The following is a 17884-nucleotide window of genomic DNA, read 5'->3' on the forward strand; positions in this document are numbered from 1 at the left end:
AGTTTGAAGGCTAGAGAGAACAGTTTCTCCTGGGGGATCCACAGACATAGAGGACAGGTGGCATTACCTGAGTGTCTGTGTTTCCTCCTGCTGCCTACAGCCCTGCCCATGCGACATGTCCTTCAGTTTAACAAGTGTTGGTTTGCCTTCCTCCCAGTCAGTGTCATCTGTCACGTCTGTGCTGCTGACTCAGGGCTTTGTACTTTCTCCAGTACCTGACTCCTCAAATATAAGAGCTCTTGATCACACTTCGTGATGCTTTTGCATTTTTCATATTGAGGCTGTTTGTCTTTTTGAACTGTTGCTCCCCTCCCTGAAATGGCATCATCTCATCAGTCTCACTTTAAGGCTTTAATGGTATATTTGCTGTTCCAAGTCCCAAACATGAGTTGCACTTTTCTGCCTCCTTTCTCAGCTGATTTGATCTCCTCTCATTTCCTCCTCACTAATCACAGCCTTCCCCAGCTTTGGTTATGCTGCCCCCCTGCTCCAGACCTTAGTCATGCTCAGAGTGTTTATAAATGTTAATGCAGTCTCAAATATAAAGCTATGCTGTCACAGTTTCATTAGCATGCTCAATCTTTGCTGAGGGTTAAGTACACAAGGAATTTTGAACTGCTTTGCTGTTCTAAAACTTCTATTTAGTAGAGTGAGCTTGTGTATATCTAACAACTGCTACAGCATTTTCTTAAATTTGCTGTGTATCTTACAGTAGTCTGTAGGAGCCATAAAAAGTGTGAAAATAATGTGTGGGAGGGAGGTTTGACACCAACATTGCATGTAAAGGAGGTGTTTGGGTTTTTCCCCCCCCCCCTTTTTTTTTTTTTTTTTTTTCTTTAAGGAATTGCTCCTCTAGCACTCCTGGATGAGGCTGATTGATAGGTAGCCTTGCAGCGTATTATCACAGTTTGCCTGTTGTCTTTATAAAAGAGGCCCTTAAGTCTCTGAGGAATTTGCTAGGGAGTAATGTCCTTCAGCATAAGGACAGCTAGTTGCACATGTGTGGAGTTACAAAAGTAATGCCTACTGGTTCTGTCTTCAAAAAAACCCAAAAGCAGAACCCTTTATATTCAAATGCCTATGCAAGAGTGTCTGACCATTTCAAGTTTTGAAACAATAGCAACCAACTTACCCCATTACGTATGTCCCAGAAAAACCTACAACAGCATATGTAGTATGTGGAAGTAATTTGGAAAGCATCTTGCAGTTTTGAAGGGAACACGGTGAAAAGAAAAGTTGAGGGGAAAGAATTTGAATGTGGTCATGAGGGAAGAAACTAGTTAGCAGTATTAAAATAGAGTTTGTAATGAGTGGGATGACAAGTAACATCTTTATTTTTTCTGATTTCTCTTAGCACATATAAAAGCTGCAGCCCATATGAAGAGGGGAATTATTAGCTAAAAGATAGCCATCAGATTTCAGAAGATAAACGAAAGGTGGATCTGAACCTTGAAATTGTCAGCTCAGCTCAGCAGGAGGTTGCAAAGGCAGAGTGGTGAAAGGAGGGTTTCCTGGAGAACTCTCAGAAGATTGAAATGGATTATGCGGTTCTGGAAGGGGACAAGAAACAGGCAATACAAAGGTGCTAAACATAAACAGTTGTAACAAAACACTGGTCAAGCACTTTGCCTCCAACACCCTGCAAAACCTAGAAGATGTTTGATGTTGAGACCACTGTCAGTTGAGCTAATTAGAAATGTTTCCTGACAGTACTCAGGATCTTGTGTACATCATCTAGAAGAGTACTCCTTGCATGACCTACTTTGCTTTTAAGGTCATTATTTTTTCACTGCAAAAGCACCGTCAGCTAAATCAGTAAATAAATCCATTTTTATAAACACCTGTCTGAAAAATTAATTGAACACATAACTACTGTAAAATTTGTCTCTTCACAACTTTTTAAAAATAAAACTAAACTAAACCATACCTTTTTGACTGCAATTTTTTTGCTAGCTTACAGCTGCTTTCCCACAGTTTGAAAGGAGCTCGAGCATCTTGTTGGAGAGCACTTTAGAGGAATACATTCTCTAGGACTCACAAAAGTATCTCCATTTCATGTTTCCATCTGCCCTCCAGGATTTTTTTCCTGTAACATGCATGAAACACTGCATACCATACAGTCATAGACTATTCCATATTTTTTGTCACCATCTTCCTTCCACCTTTCTGGAACCCTGGCAGTCTGCAGCTGTTCAAGGCAAAGTCTTGCATGTGTTTTTCTCCCATCACTTAATGTAGGCTTGGAAGTCAGGAAGCAGAGTCTCCTAAGTTGCTTTAAAAAAAAAAGAGGAGAACTCTTAAATGCTCTGGTGTCTTGGACTGTGGAGAAAAAAAATTACCTTGCAGGACACAAGTCTTTCATTGTAGAGCACCCATTATTAGTATTGGTGAATGCTTACTGTGATAAACTGTGTGCAGCAGGACTGTGAAGGAATATGCCATCATGTTGATAAACTCCTAAGCCTGTGTGTTTGGGAGTGGAGCAGGGATAGGGTAGGGCAACCGATATGCATCTGACAACCTGTTTCTGTGCCAGTAGGGAACCCTATCCCTTCAGAACTATCTCTGACCTCCTGTGCATTGACGTGACATGGAGAAACCTCCTTGTGCTACTGTCAGCCTTCCTGACTTGGTTGCCCCGCCAATAACAAGCTGATTACCTTGTGATTTAATGGTAAAGTTGTTTGGTGACTACATCATTATGACATTTCATCAAGTTGACAGGAGCTCCCTGATAGGTTTTCTGTTGGTACAGCTCCAGGGCAGAATCTGTGCAGACTTCTGTCAGGTTCTGCTTTTGCTGCCTGAAGCTGAACCCAGTAGTTGTTGCCATCCAAAAACTGTACTCCAGGTGACTTCTGGATACTAACTGCCTGGCTTCATCTCCCTCTGCTATGTTCAGTTGTGTAGCTCTGAATTATGCATGACTGCTTTTAATTGTTCATTAATCTGACATCAAATCTCAGAATTCTTATAGATTCAGATGTACATCCCAAAACTCACTGCATGACAAACTGAAGCAGAGCACTGTAAATGAACCACTTAACGTGCCAAATGGGAGATGGGAACAAATGCAGAGCTACTTACCTTGTTAACAAGGATGCTGTCATAGCAAAACATCATGCAAACACCGTGAAGCCACTCTAATCAGTAAGCTGTTTAGGAGTATACTGGCATCATTGCATAATCACAGTTTGTACATGAACAGAGTCAGAAATACAATCAGTGTTTGCACTGTGCAGGTTCTGAGAGGCCCTCTGATTACATCTTTGAAGAGGGATTTGCTTTGGTATTACCCTAAGTATTCTGCATCTTTAGTTATCCTTTCCTAAGGCTTTTGTGGTTTAGCTCATAAGGTCATTGACACAATCATCCAGCATCACAGCTGTAGCAGCCATAGCAAAGGCCATTGTGACTAAACATGACACTTTTTATTTAATGTAAAGTTATAATAGAAGTATTTTCAGATGGAACAGCAGTTCCTTGACTGTAGGGTGTACTGGAAGATAGCAGCTTCTTGGAAGTTGGGTACTCTTTCTTACTTTTTCCCTTTCTTTGGAGGCTGGAATAAGAGGCAAAAGGGATGGGGCAACCAGGATCAGCATTTTAATTGGAATAGCTTCAATAAATCACATGAAAATCCAAGGTTACGAAAAAAGCAATGCTAAACCCTGTCACAGATTTTTCCCCCAGGCAATGTTGTTCAGGCGGTGTGGTTCAGGGCAGGACAGGGCTTCCACTATGTTCTTTGGACTACTGCGTAGTTACCACCTACACCCAGGATGCAGTATGTGTACTACCCTTTCTCTCAGTCACTTTATTTCTGCTCTTCACGAGTTGGGTTTTTTTGTCCCAAATATGAGCTTCCCAACCCTCTAACCTAACCTCATGAGGGAAATCTAACTCCTGTGAAAGGTCTTGTCCTAGTACTGTCCTTGCAACTTCTATGTGGTATCATGATTTTTTCAAATACCACCACCTTGCCCCTCTTATCTGAGCTTGTGTTAGCTAGATGTGTATTACCCTTTTTTCTTTTTTTTTTTTCTTTCCTTTCTTGTTTTCTGTTTTGTTTTGGTTTTTTGTTTTTTTAAGAGCAGACAGAAATTGAAGTAGGGTAGAGGGTGAATCACTGTTTGGATTATTGTAATCTTGTGTTTTCTGATTTATAGTCCATGCTTATTTTACAGACTTTGCTATTTAAAACCTGTCCCAGCCTTCTGGCACCTGGTTAATTTCCCCAGCACAGCCAGATTCTTTGTGTTCTATCTGCCTAGCAGACTTTCAAGTGAAACTACTGAGCTCTTTGATAAATTTTACTTTTTCAGTTTAAATGAGGAGCACAGCACAAAGTGGAGTGACTGATGGCTGCTTTTTTCTGTGCTATTTCAGTTCAGACCATCTCTCTCTGACTGAGCAGAGATCACTAGCTGCACAGGATTGTCTTGTGTGGTAATACATGTGAGCAAAGTTTATCTTGAGTTCACCAACGTCATTGTGATTTCCACCTAGCAGACTAGAGCACCAGAAACCCTTTTACTTGACTTATTACTGAAACTGTTAAAAAAATCTTGTGTTACTATTCAAGTTAGATGACTGTCTCAAAAAGCAAAACTTTCTATCCTATCTAGTTGTGCTCTGCAACCTGATTACGTTGTTTTAATGACACAGTCTAAATTATTAAGGTATAGAAAAATCTTCTGAAATGTAACTATGTAAAATCATGGTTTCGGGGTGGTCTGGGCCAGGCAAATCTGAAATCTGTACCAGACAATTTTGGTAGGTGCTACTATAAAGCATAGAATTGGTGGTCCCCTGGGTGTGAACTGTGATTATTTGGGAAGACTCAAAGCGGCATTTCTAAGACTCCTGTTTTAGGGAGTTGGAATTTTTTGAAGGCATCAGCAAGAATTGAAGATGTTGTGGTTCAAACATCAAAGTGAACTTTATCAAAAAGGCTTTTTAAGGAGGCTAAGGAGCCATAATGTAAGAAGGAAGGTCTTTGCACAAGTGACAGATTAAAAGATAGATCAAAGGGTAGATGGTCAATTCCCAATGAAAGGAGGGTTCCAGTTGCATTCCACAGAGACCTGTGCTGTTCAACACATTCATAAATGGTATCAGTAAGGGGATGAGCAATTGTGTGAGCAAGTTTGCTATAAAGAAGAGAGCCATTTGTGGAGAACAGTAGAAGAATTAAAGTGCTGAGGACTGTGTAACAAAATGGGTGGTGAAATTCAGTGTAGATAAGTGAGGATAACTGAGGAGCACTGGGCAAAACAATCATGATTCTGTACAAGATTAGGAGTTTGAGCTGAATATTACCACTGAGGAGTAAGATTTGGGGATTGTGGTTGGTGACTCTGTGAGATTGTGAACCCACTGGTCACCAAAACACAATGCAAATGTTAGAGGAGGAAAGAAAGACAGAAGAAAATTGAGAACGTCATTACAAGAGTGTATGGTCCAGTTGCCTCCTCAGTGCTGTGTGCGCTTCTAGAGCCTTCATCTCGGAAAGGATTTATTAGAACTGGAAGAGACTTAAAGAAGGTCAGCAAGGATGATGAGCTATATGGGGTGGCTTCCACCTGAAGAAACATTTCTATAAACTGGGACTTTGGTTTGGGAAAGAAATGAATTGAGGTCAATGTCATGGAGATCTGCAGAGGATGGAAGAGGCAGACTAACCACTGCCTTTCAAAACAAGACCATACACAGTTAGGAGGGAAGGCAGATTGAGAGCCTTCAAGAGGTTCTCTCTAAAATCAGTAGTGGGAGAGACTTGTGGAATGATTTTCCAAAAGTATGCTGATACAGTTTTCCAGGGGGAGCACAGACTATTGCTTGGAAGGGTGTTGTGCTGAAAGTTGCTAAACTAACAGAAACCACATATGGTTCAGGAAGTCCCTGACATCAAAGTAGTTGGAGGTCAGAAGAGTATTGGTGAGAAATACCACGCGTTCGTGACCTGTTCTGTACGTCTGGCTATTACTGGAGGCAGAATACTGGCCTAGATGTGCTGTTAATCTAGCCCGCACACCTAGTCTCATTTGAAGATGTTTTGGGACAAAGGAAAATAATGTTCCTTACAAGCATCAATTAATTCCTGATCCTGTTAGTGTATAATCTCTTACGCACCTTTAAGACGTGTGTTTGTGTTTACTTGTACATATACAGGATTTGCTTTTGGTTAGGGTTTATTATAAAAATGACATGGCCCTGTATGCAGATTAAATAGTAACCAAAGTTTGCTTTCACAGAAGCATCTTCACTTTAAAAATGGATGCAGTTTATTCCTGGGAAGAGTGGTGGTGTGATTCCAAAATACACAAAAGCCCTTTTGCAGGTTTTAAACATTCGAACAGTAATTACAGTATCAACATTATTTGCATCACAGCCTCTCCAAAGTTTTCAGAAAAACATCAATGCAGTGCCATAGATCTTCTTAAAAAGCCCATAAACCCACAATCTTCAGATGGGTTAACTCTAGGCAGCTCTTGTTTCCTTTAATTTAGTATATAATCAGGAATCCTTTGGAACATTCAGTAACCAGAACTGAGCTCTCCAGATTTAAAGTGGACCTAAGTAATTTGAAACATGGAAAGCCCACAAAGAGATGCTGGATAGTATTGTAATTTTTTTTTCTCTTTAAATTACAGACTATTAGGTCATGATAAAATAAAAGTTGGTAAGTTCATGTTCTACTTTTCCAGAAACTTAAGAAGAAAAACAAAAAGTCAGGAATGGTAGAATTTTGTTCTGTATTCTGAAAGAGATTATGTAATACTCTTTCTAGTGTAGCATATTATAAAAATTAGTTATTTTGTAAAATTAAGAAGCTGGTTGTCCAAGTTTCATGACTGTAGTACAGCTTTCAAGAATTGCAAATAGTCTTATGATCATGAAAAAAAAAGCCCATTTTGTACTTAATAGTCAAATCTGTATAAATACCTGTTTTGATATGATGGTTACTGTTCCACAGCAATCTAGTGTTTTTTTCTCCAAATGTTTGCTTTATTAATTAATAAAAGGTATGTGTATTTAACATACCTTTACTTGTAGAATCTGTGTATTTACTGCCCAGGAGAAAAGAAATTGGTTTAATCATTTTAGTGCATTTGTTCCCCTTGCTACTCATATTTCACATTAGGGAAAGGATCAGGGTTTTTCTCCTGCTCAACTTTATGCATAAGTTTCTCAGTTTTGTGGAAGTTTTCCAAAAAAAACCCAACAAAGACTTTGTTAAAATTTTGAATTTATTAAATGTCTTAATTCTTATATTTTTCTACCTTCTATTTAATACTCTTTGCAGCACAATCATTGTTCTGCACACAGTAGATATTAGTAATGTGCTGTCACTAACAGTAGGCTGCAATGGTTGCCTGGTTTTATTTTCAGTGCTTATGTTAATTCATTATGTTCTAGATGTTAGGCTGTTACCCTGAGGGGTGAAGTCTTATGTGTTACTATCTCTAAGTCAATCTTGTGTTTATACCTAAGATTGCTGGATAGATATTTTCACTGTTTTGCCCACATCATTCAATTTTCCTGCAGCAGCTTTTGTGGGCAGATCTCCTGCTGCATGCTTGGAGTTGGTTGTGTTTTCCTGCAGCCTGTGCATGTGCTCGCTGCTGTCCTACCACGCTTCCTCAGCCACTCTATACTATAGGCTAGAGCTTGAATCCATGGAGAAGGATTTCTCTTGAGCTCAGCTGCCTGTTCTAAGAAGTCCTGAAGTTCAAGATAGGATAAATACAGCCTTGGATATATTAAAAAAAAACGGCAACCAACCAACCTGTCTGTTCTTTTGTGATTAGTTTGCATCGATGTGTGTGCTCCCCTTATATGAAACACTGCTTTATGGTAGGGCCAGTGCCTACATCTTTGAATGGTTATTTACAATATCTGTTGTCCAAAAATGCAAAAGGCCAAGTGGCTTCACCCATTTCTTAATGTCATCTCGTTCCCCCAGGGCCTCAGCACTGGACCTCTTTGTCTTTTCACATCTCCTCCGTCAGCTTGTGAGAGAACAGGAGCTGTAAAACCCTGGGTGATTCCCATCTGCTGTCAGGTAGTGTACCTGTTGGCTCTCCTCTTGCTGCCTACCATATGAAGGGCCACGATGGCCAGAGGCGAGGTTCTGGGGGTTGAGATCTGTCCCTCCTGCCGTTTGGCAGTGCCAGTGTTTATAGAAAGTCGTGCCAGGTGTCTTCATTGCTCAGGGCAGAAACATGTGTGTACATGTTGCTTGCTGTTCAAATCTCTTCCAAATTACACTATAAAACAGGCAAAAAATTAAATGAAGTATTGCTTTGTTCTCCTGGCCTAGGCAGGCTCCCTGGTCAAACCCACTTTATGGTTAACAGTCTCACCCAGCAATGCCTATTCTTCCTCCTTCTTATCCTCCAGCATCAAAGCCTCAGCTTGAACTTCAGAGTGTAGAACTCAGGCCACACTCTGTTGCCTGCTTCCCCCTCCAGCCCCATCCAGCCTAGAACAAATGGGGGAGAAGCAGCATTTTCCTACCAAAGACAGGATTCTCCTTCTAAACATGTGCAAGGGTGAATAGGCTTCACTTTCTGTCTCCCTTAAAGAGTGACGTGCTGTTCAGATAAATGTGACCTGCCAGATCAGATGGCCTGCCAAGAACAGTGATGCAGACCCCTGCATCAGTCAGAACATTCTAATTTAACATGGAGAAAGGCACCCCCTGAAGTCATCCATACTTCAACATCTTTGCCAGTTAAGCATGGATTTTTCTTACCTGCTTGACTGTTTCCGTTGGTGGGATCAACTTCTCCAGCTGAGATGCTCCCTTACTGAAGGTTAATTCTCTGTAAGAGGGACCTCTGGAAGTCCCAGGTCGGCAGCTAGATTTTATGCTACCTGCAGCTGCTCTGAGATGAAGTGGTTTCTGCAAGAAGTCTAGCATTTTTCTACAAAGTCAGTCAGACCTTCTGCTCACCCTGAGGTCAGTGTAAGTATGCAATAGGCACATTGATCCTTCCTGATCCAGGAAGGCTGGCTGAGCCTTGCAGGGCTGCAGGTCCCAGTGTGCCGTCCTGGAGCAGCACAGACACTTTGCGACTTACTCCCTCAGCCCCTTTCAACAACTGTCCCAGCAGAGGTGTCTGGAGGAAGGCAGGTTACATCTGCACCTCCACAAACTGAACTGCCTAGTGAGAGGCTTGTGTGTAAGCTGACAGCGCAAGGAAAGCAGGAGGAGTCTAAGTGGTGCTTCTTCTTTGGTTGCCCTAAACCAGGGGTAGAGTCCTTCATCTTCAGGAGCTCTGGCAACACTCGTACAGTTTTAACACTCCTGGCTGAGAGGGGCAGAAGTGGCAAGATTTGTAGTTCAGTTCTGCCAGTCTGTAGTGGAGGTGCTGTCTGACTGTCGCTTTGGCTCTTCTGAGCCACAGTGGGTGGCTATGTTGACTGTCTCTTGCTGACGCTTCCTCCAGCTCAGCTCCCCCAGTTGTTGACTGCTTGAACAGAGCAGGTTTCCTCTGTCAGTCCTTTTTTGTAGTCAGGTGAGATACAGAAAAGAAGAAAAATGGTTACTTATGCTCTGGTAGTTGTGACTCTTCCAGGCACATTGTCCACAGAGGCACCACAAGCAATCTCTTGTCTTTCACTCTGAAGGAGTTTTTACTGTTGGCAAGCCTGGGAGGGCAGACAGGCATCCTGTGCTTAGTTTGCTCTATTACCACCCTGAGCAGCAGCAGCTCCTGGCTTCCTTGGGCTGCACGTGTTCATCCTCCTTCTTCCCAAACCAGGATGCCAGTCTGAGTTTCAGCTCCCCAGTCCTCACATCATGCTCCCAGCTAGGACATCCACTCTTGCCCACATATTTCTCTCCCATGGCCCTGCTCTCCCTTTCATCAGCCTCAGCAAACTTTGCCAATTCCTTCACATCAACATCTAAAACCCTGAGATGGGAGCACAGGTTTGGGAGCAGCAGGGCTACAGCAGCCACTGAAGAGGGAGGTTGCCACTTCTCAAAGCAGCACGTTGATGGCAGTGACACAGGTAATGGCTCTTGCCCCACACGGGAGTGAGGAGCAGAAGTGGGAGCTGTTGTTGCAGCAGAACACATTAGGTGGTGTGATGACATGCGTGGCACTGTTCAGGAGCCCTTTGCCAGTAGCAGTTGGGAGGGGTGCACAGGCACAGCCTGGATGGACATTACTGTCTTCAGAGAACTTGATCCTGTTCATGTGAGTACATGCTCACCTGGGATCTGTGTGGACAGCACTTCTTAAAGAATCACAGTTTCCATAGGGTAAGTAACTGCTTTTCATTTTGTTTCCTTACAGAAATACTTAAAACCCAGGATGACTCTGGTTATACTATTAAATCCTTAATCAGGTCCACCGTTATTATGACTCTAATGTTTCTAGGACCCTTAACTCTGTTTTAAAACTGATTAATTTCAGGAATTGAAGCTCGGTTCACTGTTGTGTATACAAGGTGTAATGACAGATGCTGTGTTCTCAATATTGTGTTCTCATTATTGCTCTCTTGTTTTGAAAGAAAATAACCATAAAACTGGTGTTTTCCTTTACTGTGGTTGCACACTCTTGAGAAGAGTAAGAAATGCAATCTAGGAGGAAGATTATTGGTTGTATTCATGTAATGCCTTCATTATCCTTTTAGTTTACATATCAGATAATGTTTTAAAATATTTTCAAGTGCAGCTATTTTTTCAGATTTTTAAAGATGAACTGTGAATTTTGAAAAAAAGTATGTTACTCTTTAGTATTAAAAACAGGAATAAATTATTTAGCTTAAGGTTTGAGGGCTTTTTTTTCTTTTTGACACCTTAGATGGTAGAAATTCAAATATTGTCTAACCTGGAATTATCTGGTTTGTTGGAGATTTAGCAAAATTAGTGTCTTGTGGATACTAGAAGATATGATAAATTCTAAGAATTATAATGTGACAAATTATAGAAGTTGTATTTTGTTACTAGTTCCAAGTGGGTTTTAGGCATGTGCAAGTGACAATGCTTTTTGCAGTGCATGCTTCTCTACTTCATGTGGAGAATAATTTGAACTTTGTTATTCATTAAAAATCATTCCTAACTCATCTAGTTGAGAAAACTTGTAACTAAAGAAAACACTGTAATTATAAATAGATTACATCTTTGTCCAGTATTCTGCCTCAGAGATTTTCTAGCACCAGAAGCTCCTAAGATAGGAGTTCTAAAAGTCAGCATTATCATAGACAACTTTTACATTCTGTGCATTAAGAAAAAAGTCTTTTATCCAATAGTTGATTTATTGTTGCAAAACATAGGAATTATTTTATTTTCTGTTTTCACTTAATCCTGTCAAATGTAGCAGATGTTTTCATTATTCATACAAACTTATCATTTCTTGTGTGTGTGTTGTTAAGCTCTTTGCTTAGTAATGGTCTTGTAGAAGTTGAGATCCCAGCTAACTGTAGGTATAGCATTGCCCTCATCTGGATTCACTGCATTGTGATTTTGCTATATTCATAAGGTAATGAATAAGAGTACCTGACTTTCCTCCTACATTCTCTTCAGCATTTTACCAACATCTGGTGTTTATCCTGTTTACTTGTTCCAGTTGCTTCAGTTTCCCCTGATACAATAATATTTCCATGCCTCTAATGGCCCATCTCTGAGGGCATCTGCTTTTTGCTAGAGTGACCTAGATGTGTGGTGAGAATTGAGTACCATGAGCATTTAAGAGAAAATATAGAATAATGTTTGAGAGGGCATTATAATATTTTAGATAGAATTTGGGGGGTTTTTTTGAACAGGAAAATCTGTAAATGCCAAAACTGGAGAGAGTAAGTCCTCATGGACTTAGTCCATTACCTTTATGTGGCTGTCTTAAATACTGTCTACATATTGTGAGCTACGTTATTAGAAACACCTGGATAATGAAGCTCTTCCTTTCTGCTGCGATAATGGAAGATGTTGAGTTAGTCATCACAGGGTGACTAATTTATAAGGGTCTTGCTGGGAGAAGGGAGTGAGGAGTCATCAGCATTTTCTCCCTGAAACAAGGTGATTTGGAGACCTCCTAAAGAGGAGGTGAGAGTTTTGCCCTCTTTCTTGCTCATTAGTTGAAAGCAAAGCTTTCACTTTTTCTTTGGGTACTGGAGCTGTTTCTACCTCCTGCCTGTGTGTCAAAGCCCTAGTTAAACTCTCCTCAGCTGTTGGAGAGATTTCAGTCAATTGCTTTGAAGCACTTTTGCCTTCAGTAAGTGTTCAAGGACACCGGTTTGCTCATGTTTGTGCTTACCAGCAGAGGAGGCTGGGACTGTACGAAGTTGAACTTGGTACCAAAAGGAAGAATACTTCACTGGGGTGAATGGGAAGTGAGAAGGGAAAATGCTTTGTGTGGGGGAAAATGTTACATTACTCTGGGGCTCCTGCCAAATACCTTCAGCTTGCTATGCCACGTGGGGTATGTGCGCTGTATAGGGCTTGGCTCTTATATATCTGGAAGAGTTGGAGGGGATAAACCTCCCCATTACAGTGAGGCGCTGAACATGTTTTCCACATATATCTGTGTCATCCGGGAGGCCTTCTAGCAAGAAAAGGAAGACATGCTGCAAATTCGCAAAAGGATGGTGGCAGGGAAAGGGGAGATATAAGGGAAATTCCAGAAAAGCCCTCTGGATTTGCTCAGGCACACCTAGACTTGCCCTCTATTGGGATTTACCTGTAGCATGTACATCATTAAGAGGCTTTATTATTTTTTTTAAATTAATTTTATTTTCCTTTGCAGGTCACCTTTTAAGCTGCTATTTCCTGTATAATTAAGCAGAATGAAGGCATTAGGTTCTAGTAAAGTTGGCCCTAATCCAGAAATCTTCTCTTATTCAGTTCTTTCTGAGTAAGAAACTCGAGTCTGGGCCCAGCATTTCATGTGTCTTGTTGTTATTTCTGAATTATTTCTGGTCTGTGGATTTTTTGTTTTGTTTTGTTTTTATCTTTATTGAAAACTCCTTTTCTCTTGTCTAATTTTATCTCCTTATGTGTTACTGTCCAGTGTAGCGTTAGTTGAAATGATGTAAGTATGCTGCAAATTGAAGTGCATAATTGCTACTGATAATGCAAGAACGATTGATTCCTACAGTTTATAATTAACAGTACATAATGTTCTGTGCATGGGTTGGATCTATCCCTTTCAACTTTTCCTTTCCAGTTCTTTCCAACCCCCAGTCTTGCCAAATCCCAGCCTTTCTGAATATACTGGTTTTGCTGGAGTCTAGTCCATTCTTCCTTTTGTTTTTCAGACCAGTAAAAATGGGAAGTACTGGATTCTGGTTTCCTCCAAGAAGAGTCAGCGGAACTGGTTAAGACCAAAATCTGAGGACTTTAGTGGGCAAACATCAGGTGTGCATTGAACAGAGGCTGCTTTAATCCTGCTTTAAGTATATGCTTCTTTAAAAATAGAATTATATATGAGCTTTTGTGTAATGTGTTTGTTATATTTGATACTGCATATAATCATTCATCCTGCAGTTGTGAAAGCACCAATAAGAATGAGGATTTTAAGTGATAATATGTTGAGACACAAACAGGCAATATTACTCATAAAATTCTTTCAGCTGGTCTTTGGAAAGTGTAATATTTGAGGATCAGTGGTTTTTTAAATTTTATCTCCATTGCTCAGTCTATATATCCACAAGAAAAAAAAAAAAAAAAAGTGGTTATTTGCTATTCAGAGATCAATACTGAAGTTCTTAATTGTCTCATCTGTTGAGAAATGGTACTGAGATAATAGTGCATACATGCTTTTTAATAAAACACTGTCATTGTCAAAGATTGGATCCACACTTTGTTCTAATGATGCATTTTTAAGGACACTTAAACACAGTTCAAAGTCAGCTTAATTAGTTTTTATCATAGAGGAACAAAACTTGAATTCTTCATCCATGTGAATGTTCTGAGTTACTTCTGGTACAGCAACTAGGTTACCTGAAGTTTTGGAGAAGGTAACAGTAATGTTATATTGGCCTGACTATAGGATGGCCTCCAGCCTGAGGTGTGATCTTTGCATTGAGAAAAGGAGTGAGAAGTTGTCAGGGTTGTTAATTTAACAGTTAAGCCTCATATGCTGTTCCACAACAAACACTGCTTTTGGCCTCAGATCAGACCCTGTATATCACCCTTCTGCATGGCCTAACATCCTGCAATCTCCCCAGCTTGATGCACGTTCAGTTCCTCTGCACCTGCTTCCAGCATTACCATCTCACCCCTATCCTCGTGTCCTTAGATATTCCCAACCCCTATGCAGCGCTCCCTCCGCCTCCCTGGCCCCACAGCCCTGTCCTAGTTCTGTCCGTTGTCCTTCCCTGTATCCTGCCAGCTGTGCCTGCTTCCCTTGTCACTGACTGGGCACAGAGGCCACTTGCTGCTGAGCTCTGGACCCAGCATGGTCGAATTAACCACACTCCCCTGCAGCAAACTGCGGAGGCACTTCCCTTGCCCTTTGCCGCTAATGCTGCCTGCCCTGTCCCAGACTAGGTGTGGATTTGGTGGGGAGGTGAAAAGGGTCGTAGCCCTTCCCCAGTGAGACTGTAGGTGCCCTAGCCACACTGTGAGGGCCACGGCTGCTGCACTGTCAGCTCTGTGTGGCAGGTCTCATACAGGTGCCTCTGTGTTCTACGTAAGTGTAGATTGGGTTGGATTTTTTTTCTTCCCCCAAACATCATTTGTCAGGAGAGATTAGGCTAAAACTAGATTTCATTCTGTATTCAGGCCAATATGTGTAGAAGACCAGTGTGTTCAGTTACAGGAAAGCAAAATTAATTTTATTACCAGATTCTGATTGAATCATATATTGAAAAAAATCTTTCAATCCACAAATATATCAGCACTTTGATGTGAATCAGACCCTCTTTTTGATTAAATTGGTGGCTTCACTGAAATCTCTGGAACTGGTCTTCATTTACTTTTACTGCAGAAAATTATTGCTCCCAAGTCTCCAAACAACTGATTCATTTTTTCACTTATGAACTAGATAGTTGATTATGAGACAGAAAATAAAATTAAGCTGATACTTTGAAGACCTGTGCATGTTCCCACTCATGGAACTGATGTCTCTAGGCTTTGTCCCATGAGCGGGAATGACTCCGAGACAAATCTGAAATCGTGAGAGTCCTTAAAGCAAAACCTTTTCTGTCACTGGGTATCTTTGAGGTTAGTGGTTCCATATGAAATTTGGGGGAGTAAAGGTGGTCTTACCAAACTTGTTGCTTAAAGGATGTAGCATAGTTTAACCTGCCATTCAAGAACTTGAGGGTTGAAAGGCAGCAGATTTCCATCTTGGTGTGCCAGTACTTCTCTCCTCTTGTAAAGACAAGGAAAGAGTGATGGGGAGGAGGGAGGAAGAGGCATAGACAAAGACATACTCTGTGTACACGTTTCAAATGGAGATCTCAGTCTGAAGATTTCATAAAATGCAGACATTAAAGAGGTGCATCCCCTGCTCCCCCTCACCGCCCCTCCAGTCCTGCCTTGCACTGAGAAGAACACAGGCTCTGCTTTCTCCTCACTTTCTTCCAGAACCACACTGGGGCTCTTGCAAGGACTGTTTAGGTTTGCCCCCATCACACCTGGGTGCTGCTCTCCGCTCCCCTCTGGAGTGGTTGGCTCCCTCCATCTCTGCTGAGCCTCAGCAGGAGAGAGAAGATAGCTGAGACCCAGCCCAGGCTGCTCCAAGCTACCCAGCCTCCCCTCGCTGCCAGCGGGGAAGAGTCCGTTTTGTTTGTCAGGGAGGTGGTATTAGGTTGGAGCAGCTGCGGCCTGGTGCTTGCTGCCTCGCTCCCGGCCGGCCGCCCGGCTCCACCTGTCCCAGCAGCTGCTGGCTTCCCCTGCCCTGCTGCTGGGGGCTGAGGGGGCGGCCGGCCGCCGAGCCCCTGGCCTGGCCGCTGCCCCGGCCTCGGTGCCGCCCAGCCCAGCCGCCTCTCGTGCAGCTGCCCCAGCAGAAGGGCTGCAGTGGGCAGCAGCTGCACGCTGTGACGGAGGGGCCAGGGGTGGGGGGGGAGGGTGTTGCCACTTTTGAGGGAGAAAGGCCAAATTTTGGGGCTTTCTGGCCCTGCCAAATGGTTGAGTGCCATTCTCCCACTGTCCTCCTCCTCGCCCCAGCTGCCGCAGGCCTCACGCTCAACCCTTCCTGCAACGGGTAGCACTGAATTTTGGTATCTAGTAGCAACTGTGCTCCCATGATGAAAAAAAGCTGTCAGCTACCTCTGACAAAGGAGGGCTGTTGAGTGCCGTGTCATGACAGGCACCCAGTTGCTACTAGACATTACCAAATGATGAATTTAAAGCTGTTCGCCCGCAAGTCAGACATTAGTGTCACACACCTTCCTCTAGCTGATAGCCTCTGGTTTAGTCCACGGTTTGCAGTGCCCCAGCAGGACTAGGAACCTCCATCCTGAGCTAGCCTAAATCTGAACATTTACAGCCTCCACATGTCGCAGGATAGTGTGAGGGGGGTGGGGGTCTCCAGCCCTAGGCTGATAAAACCCAAATCTATCTAATCTATCCCTAATCCCTGGGATTTCTGTTGTTAATACGACAGGTCTCTGTTAGCGGAGGGTAAGTTTACAGGCGAATTTCACCTGGCATTAGCAATCATTGGCAATGTATACATTTTACTAGAGGAGATGCATGTATGTGCGGTAATCACAGCAAGGAGGTACAACTAAGAACATGAGCTTTGCCTCCCAGACTCTCAGCATGGGTACTGTCACTTTTCATGCTGGTTTTCAAACATTTCGAGGCTTACAGATTTTTGCTTTGATAACTGTGTGCGTGCATATGTGCGTGTGTGTGTGTGTGCGTGTATGTCTGTGCAAACACCACAGGCGCGGCTTTAATTCCTTTGAAATCCAAAGCTGCCAAAAGCTGTCTGAGTAGGTAGGCTCTTTGCCTGATGCCTCCCATAACCTGACAGAAACTTTTGCTGTTCTCCATCAGTGCTTGAGGGGAAGGTTGTGAGGTGTGATTTCAGGGCATATGTGGATCTGTTCATCCTGAGCAATGCATTTTAAGAGTTGCAGCAAATAGTGTAAAGAAACCTGCAGGTATTACATTAGACCAGCTGAACCTAATTTTAAGTTTTATTCAGAAGCATCACATAGCAAGTAAACTTCAAAATCTAAGTTTAGTTACAAACTAGTTGTTTCTTATTTTTTTTTTCCAGTCCCCTTTTGCTTTCTTTTACGACCACATGAAACTTGAGAAGCCATCTAAAGCTAAATCATTTAGTGGAGTTGGGCAATTCCCAAGTGTCCAACAAGAAGGCCTGGTTTAGGCTGCGATGGCCACTGTCATTCCTGGTGATTTGTCAGAAGTAAGAGATACCCAGAAAGTCCCTTCAGGGAAACGTAAGCGTGGTGAAACCAAACCAAGAAAAAACTTTCCTTGCCAACTGTGTGACAAGGCCTTTAACAGTGTTGAGAAATTAAAGGTTCACTCATACTCTCACACAGGAGAGAGGCCCTACAAGTGCACACAACAAGACTGCACCAAGGCCTTTGTTTCTAAGTACAAATTACTAAGGTATTAAACTCTATTTATCTTTCAGATTATATTATCTATTTTATGTTGGCCGTGTTAAGCCGTGTAAAAGTATATATTTGTGTACGCCTTCAGCTGATTGCAGAGAGGATGTGTTAATTAAAGTAGCCATTGGATTGTTTCTAGAATTCTAAATTACCTAAGTTTGCAAGCTAATGTCTTTGATTTTGTTTCTTAATTTGTTTTCTGCTTTTGTTTTCTGTTTGTTTGTTTGTTATTTTGTTTTTTTGTTTTTGTTTTTTTTGAATGAGCATAGAATTTTCATTTGTATAAGGAATTGTCACAAGAAAAAGAGTATGGACTGAAAATTTTTGG

General features: G+C 41.9%; 1 protein-coding gene across 2 annotated transcripts in view; it reads left to right on the forward strand.

Annotated features, from left to right (window-relative positions):
- Nucleotides 1-17884, forward strand: part of PLAG1 (PLAG1 zinc finger) — a 52173-nt gene that overhangs the window by 27824 nt on the left and 6465 nt on the right. The window contains exons 2-3 of one of the 2 annotated variants that reach the window (XM_074898938.1): nt 13273-13372; nt 17193-17551. In XM_074898938.1, coding sequence (XP_074755039.1) covers nt 17310-17551 — 242 coding nt within the window. In that variant the 5' untranslated portion in view covers nt 13273-13372; nt 17193-17309. The remainder of the gene's footprint in view (nt 1-13272; nt 13373-17192; nt 17552-17884) is intronic. The other variant, XM_074898939.1, reaches the window with a different exon arrangement.

The sequence above is a fragment of the Athene noctua genome, chromosome 2 (assembly GCF_965140245.1).
Source record: "Athene noctua chromosome 2, bAthNoc1.hap1.1, whole genome shotgun sequence".
In the NCBI taxonomy this organism is placed as follows: domain Eukaryota; kingdom Metazoa; phylum Chordata; class Aves; order Strigiformes; family Strigidae; genus Athene; species Athene noctua.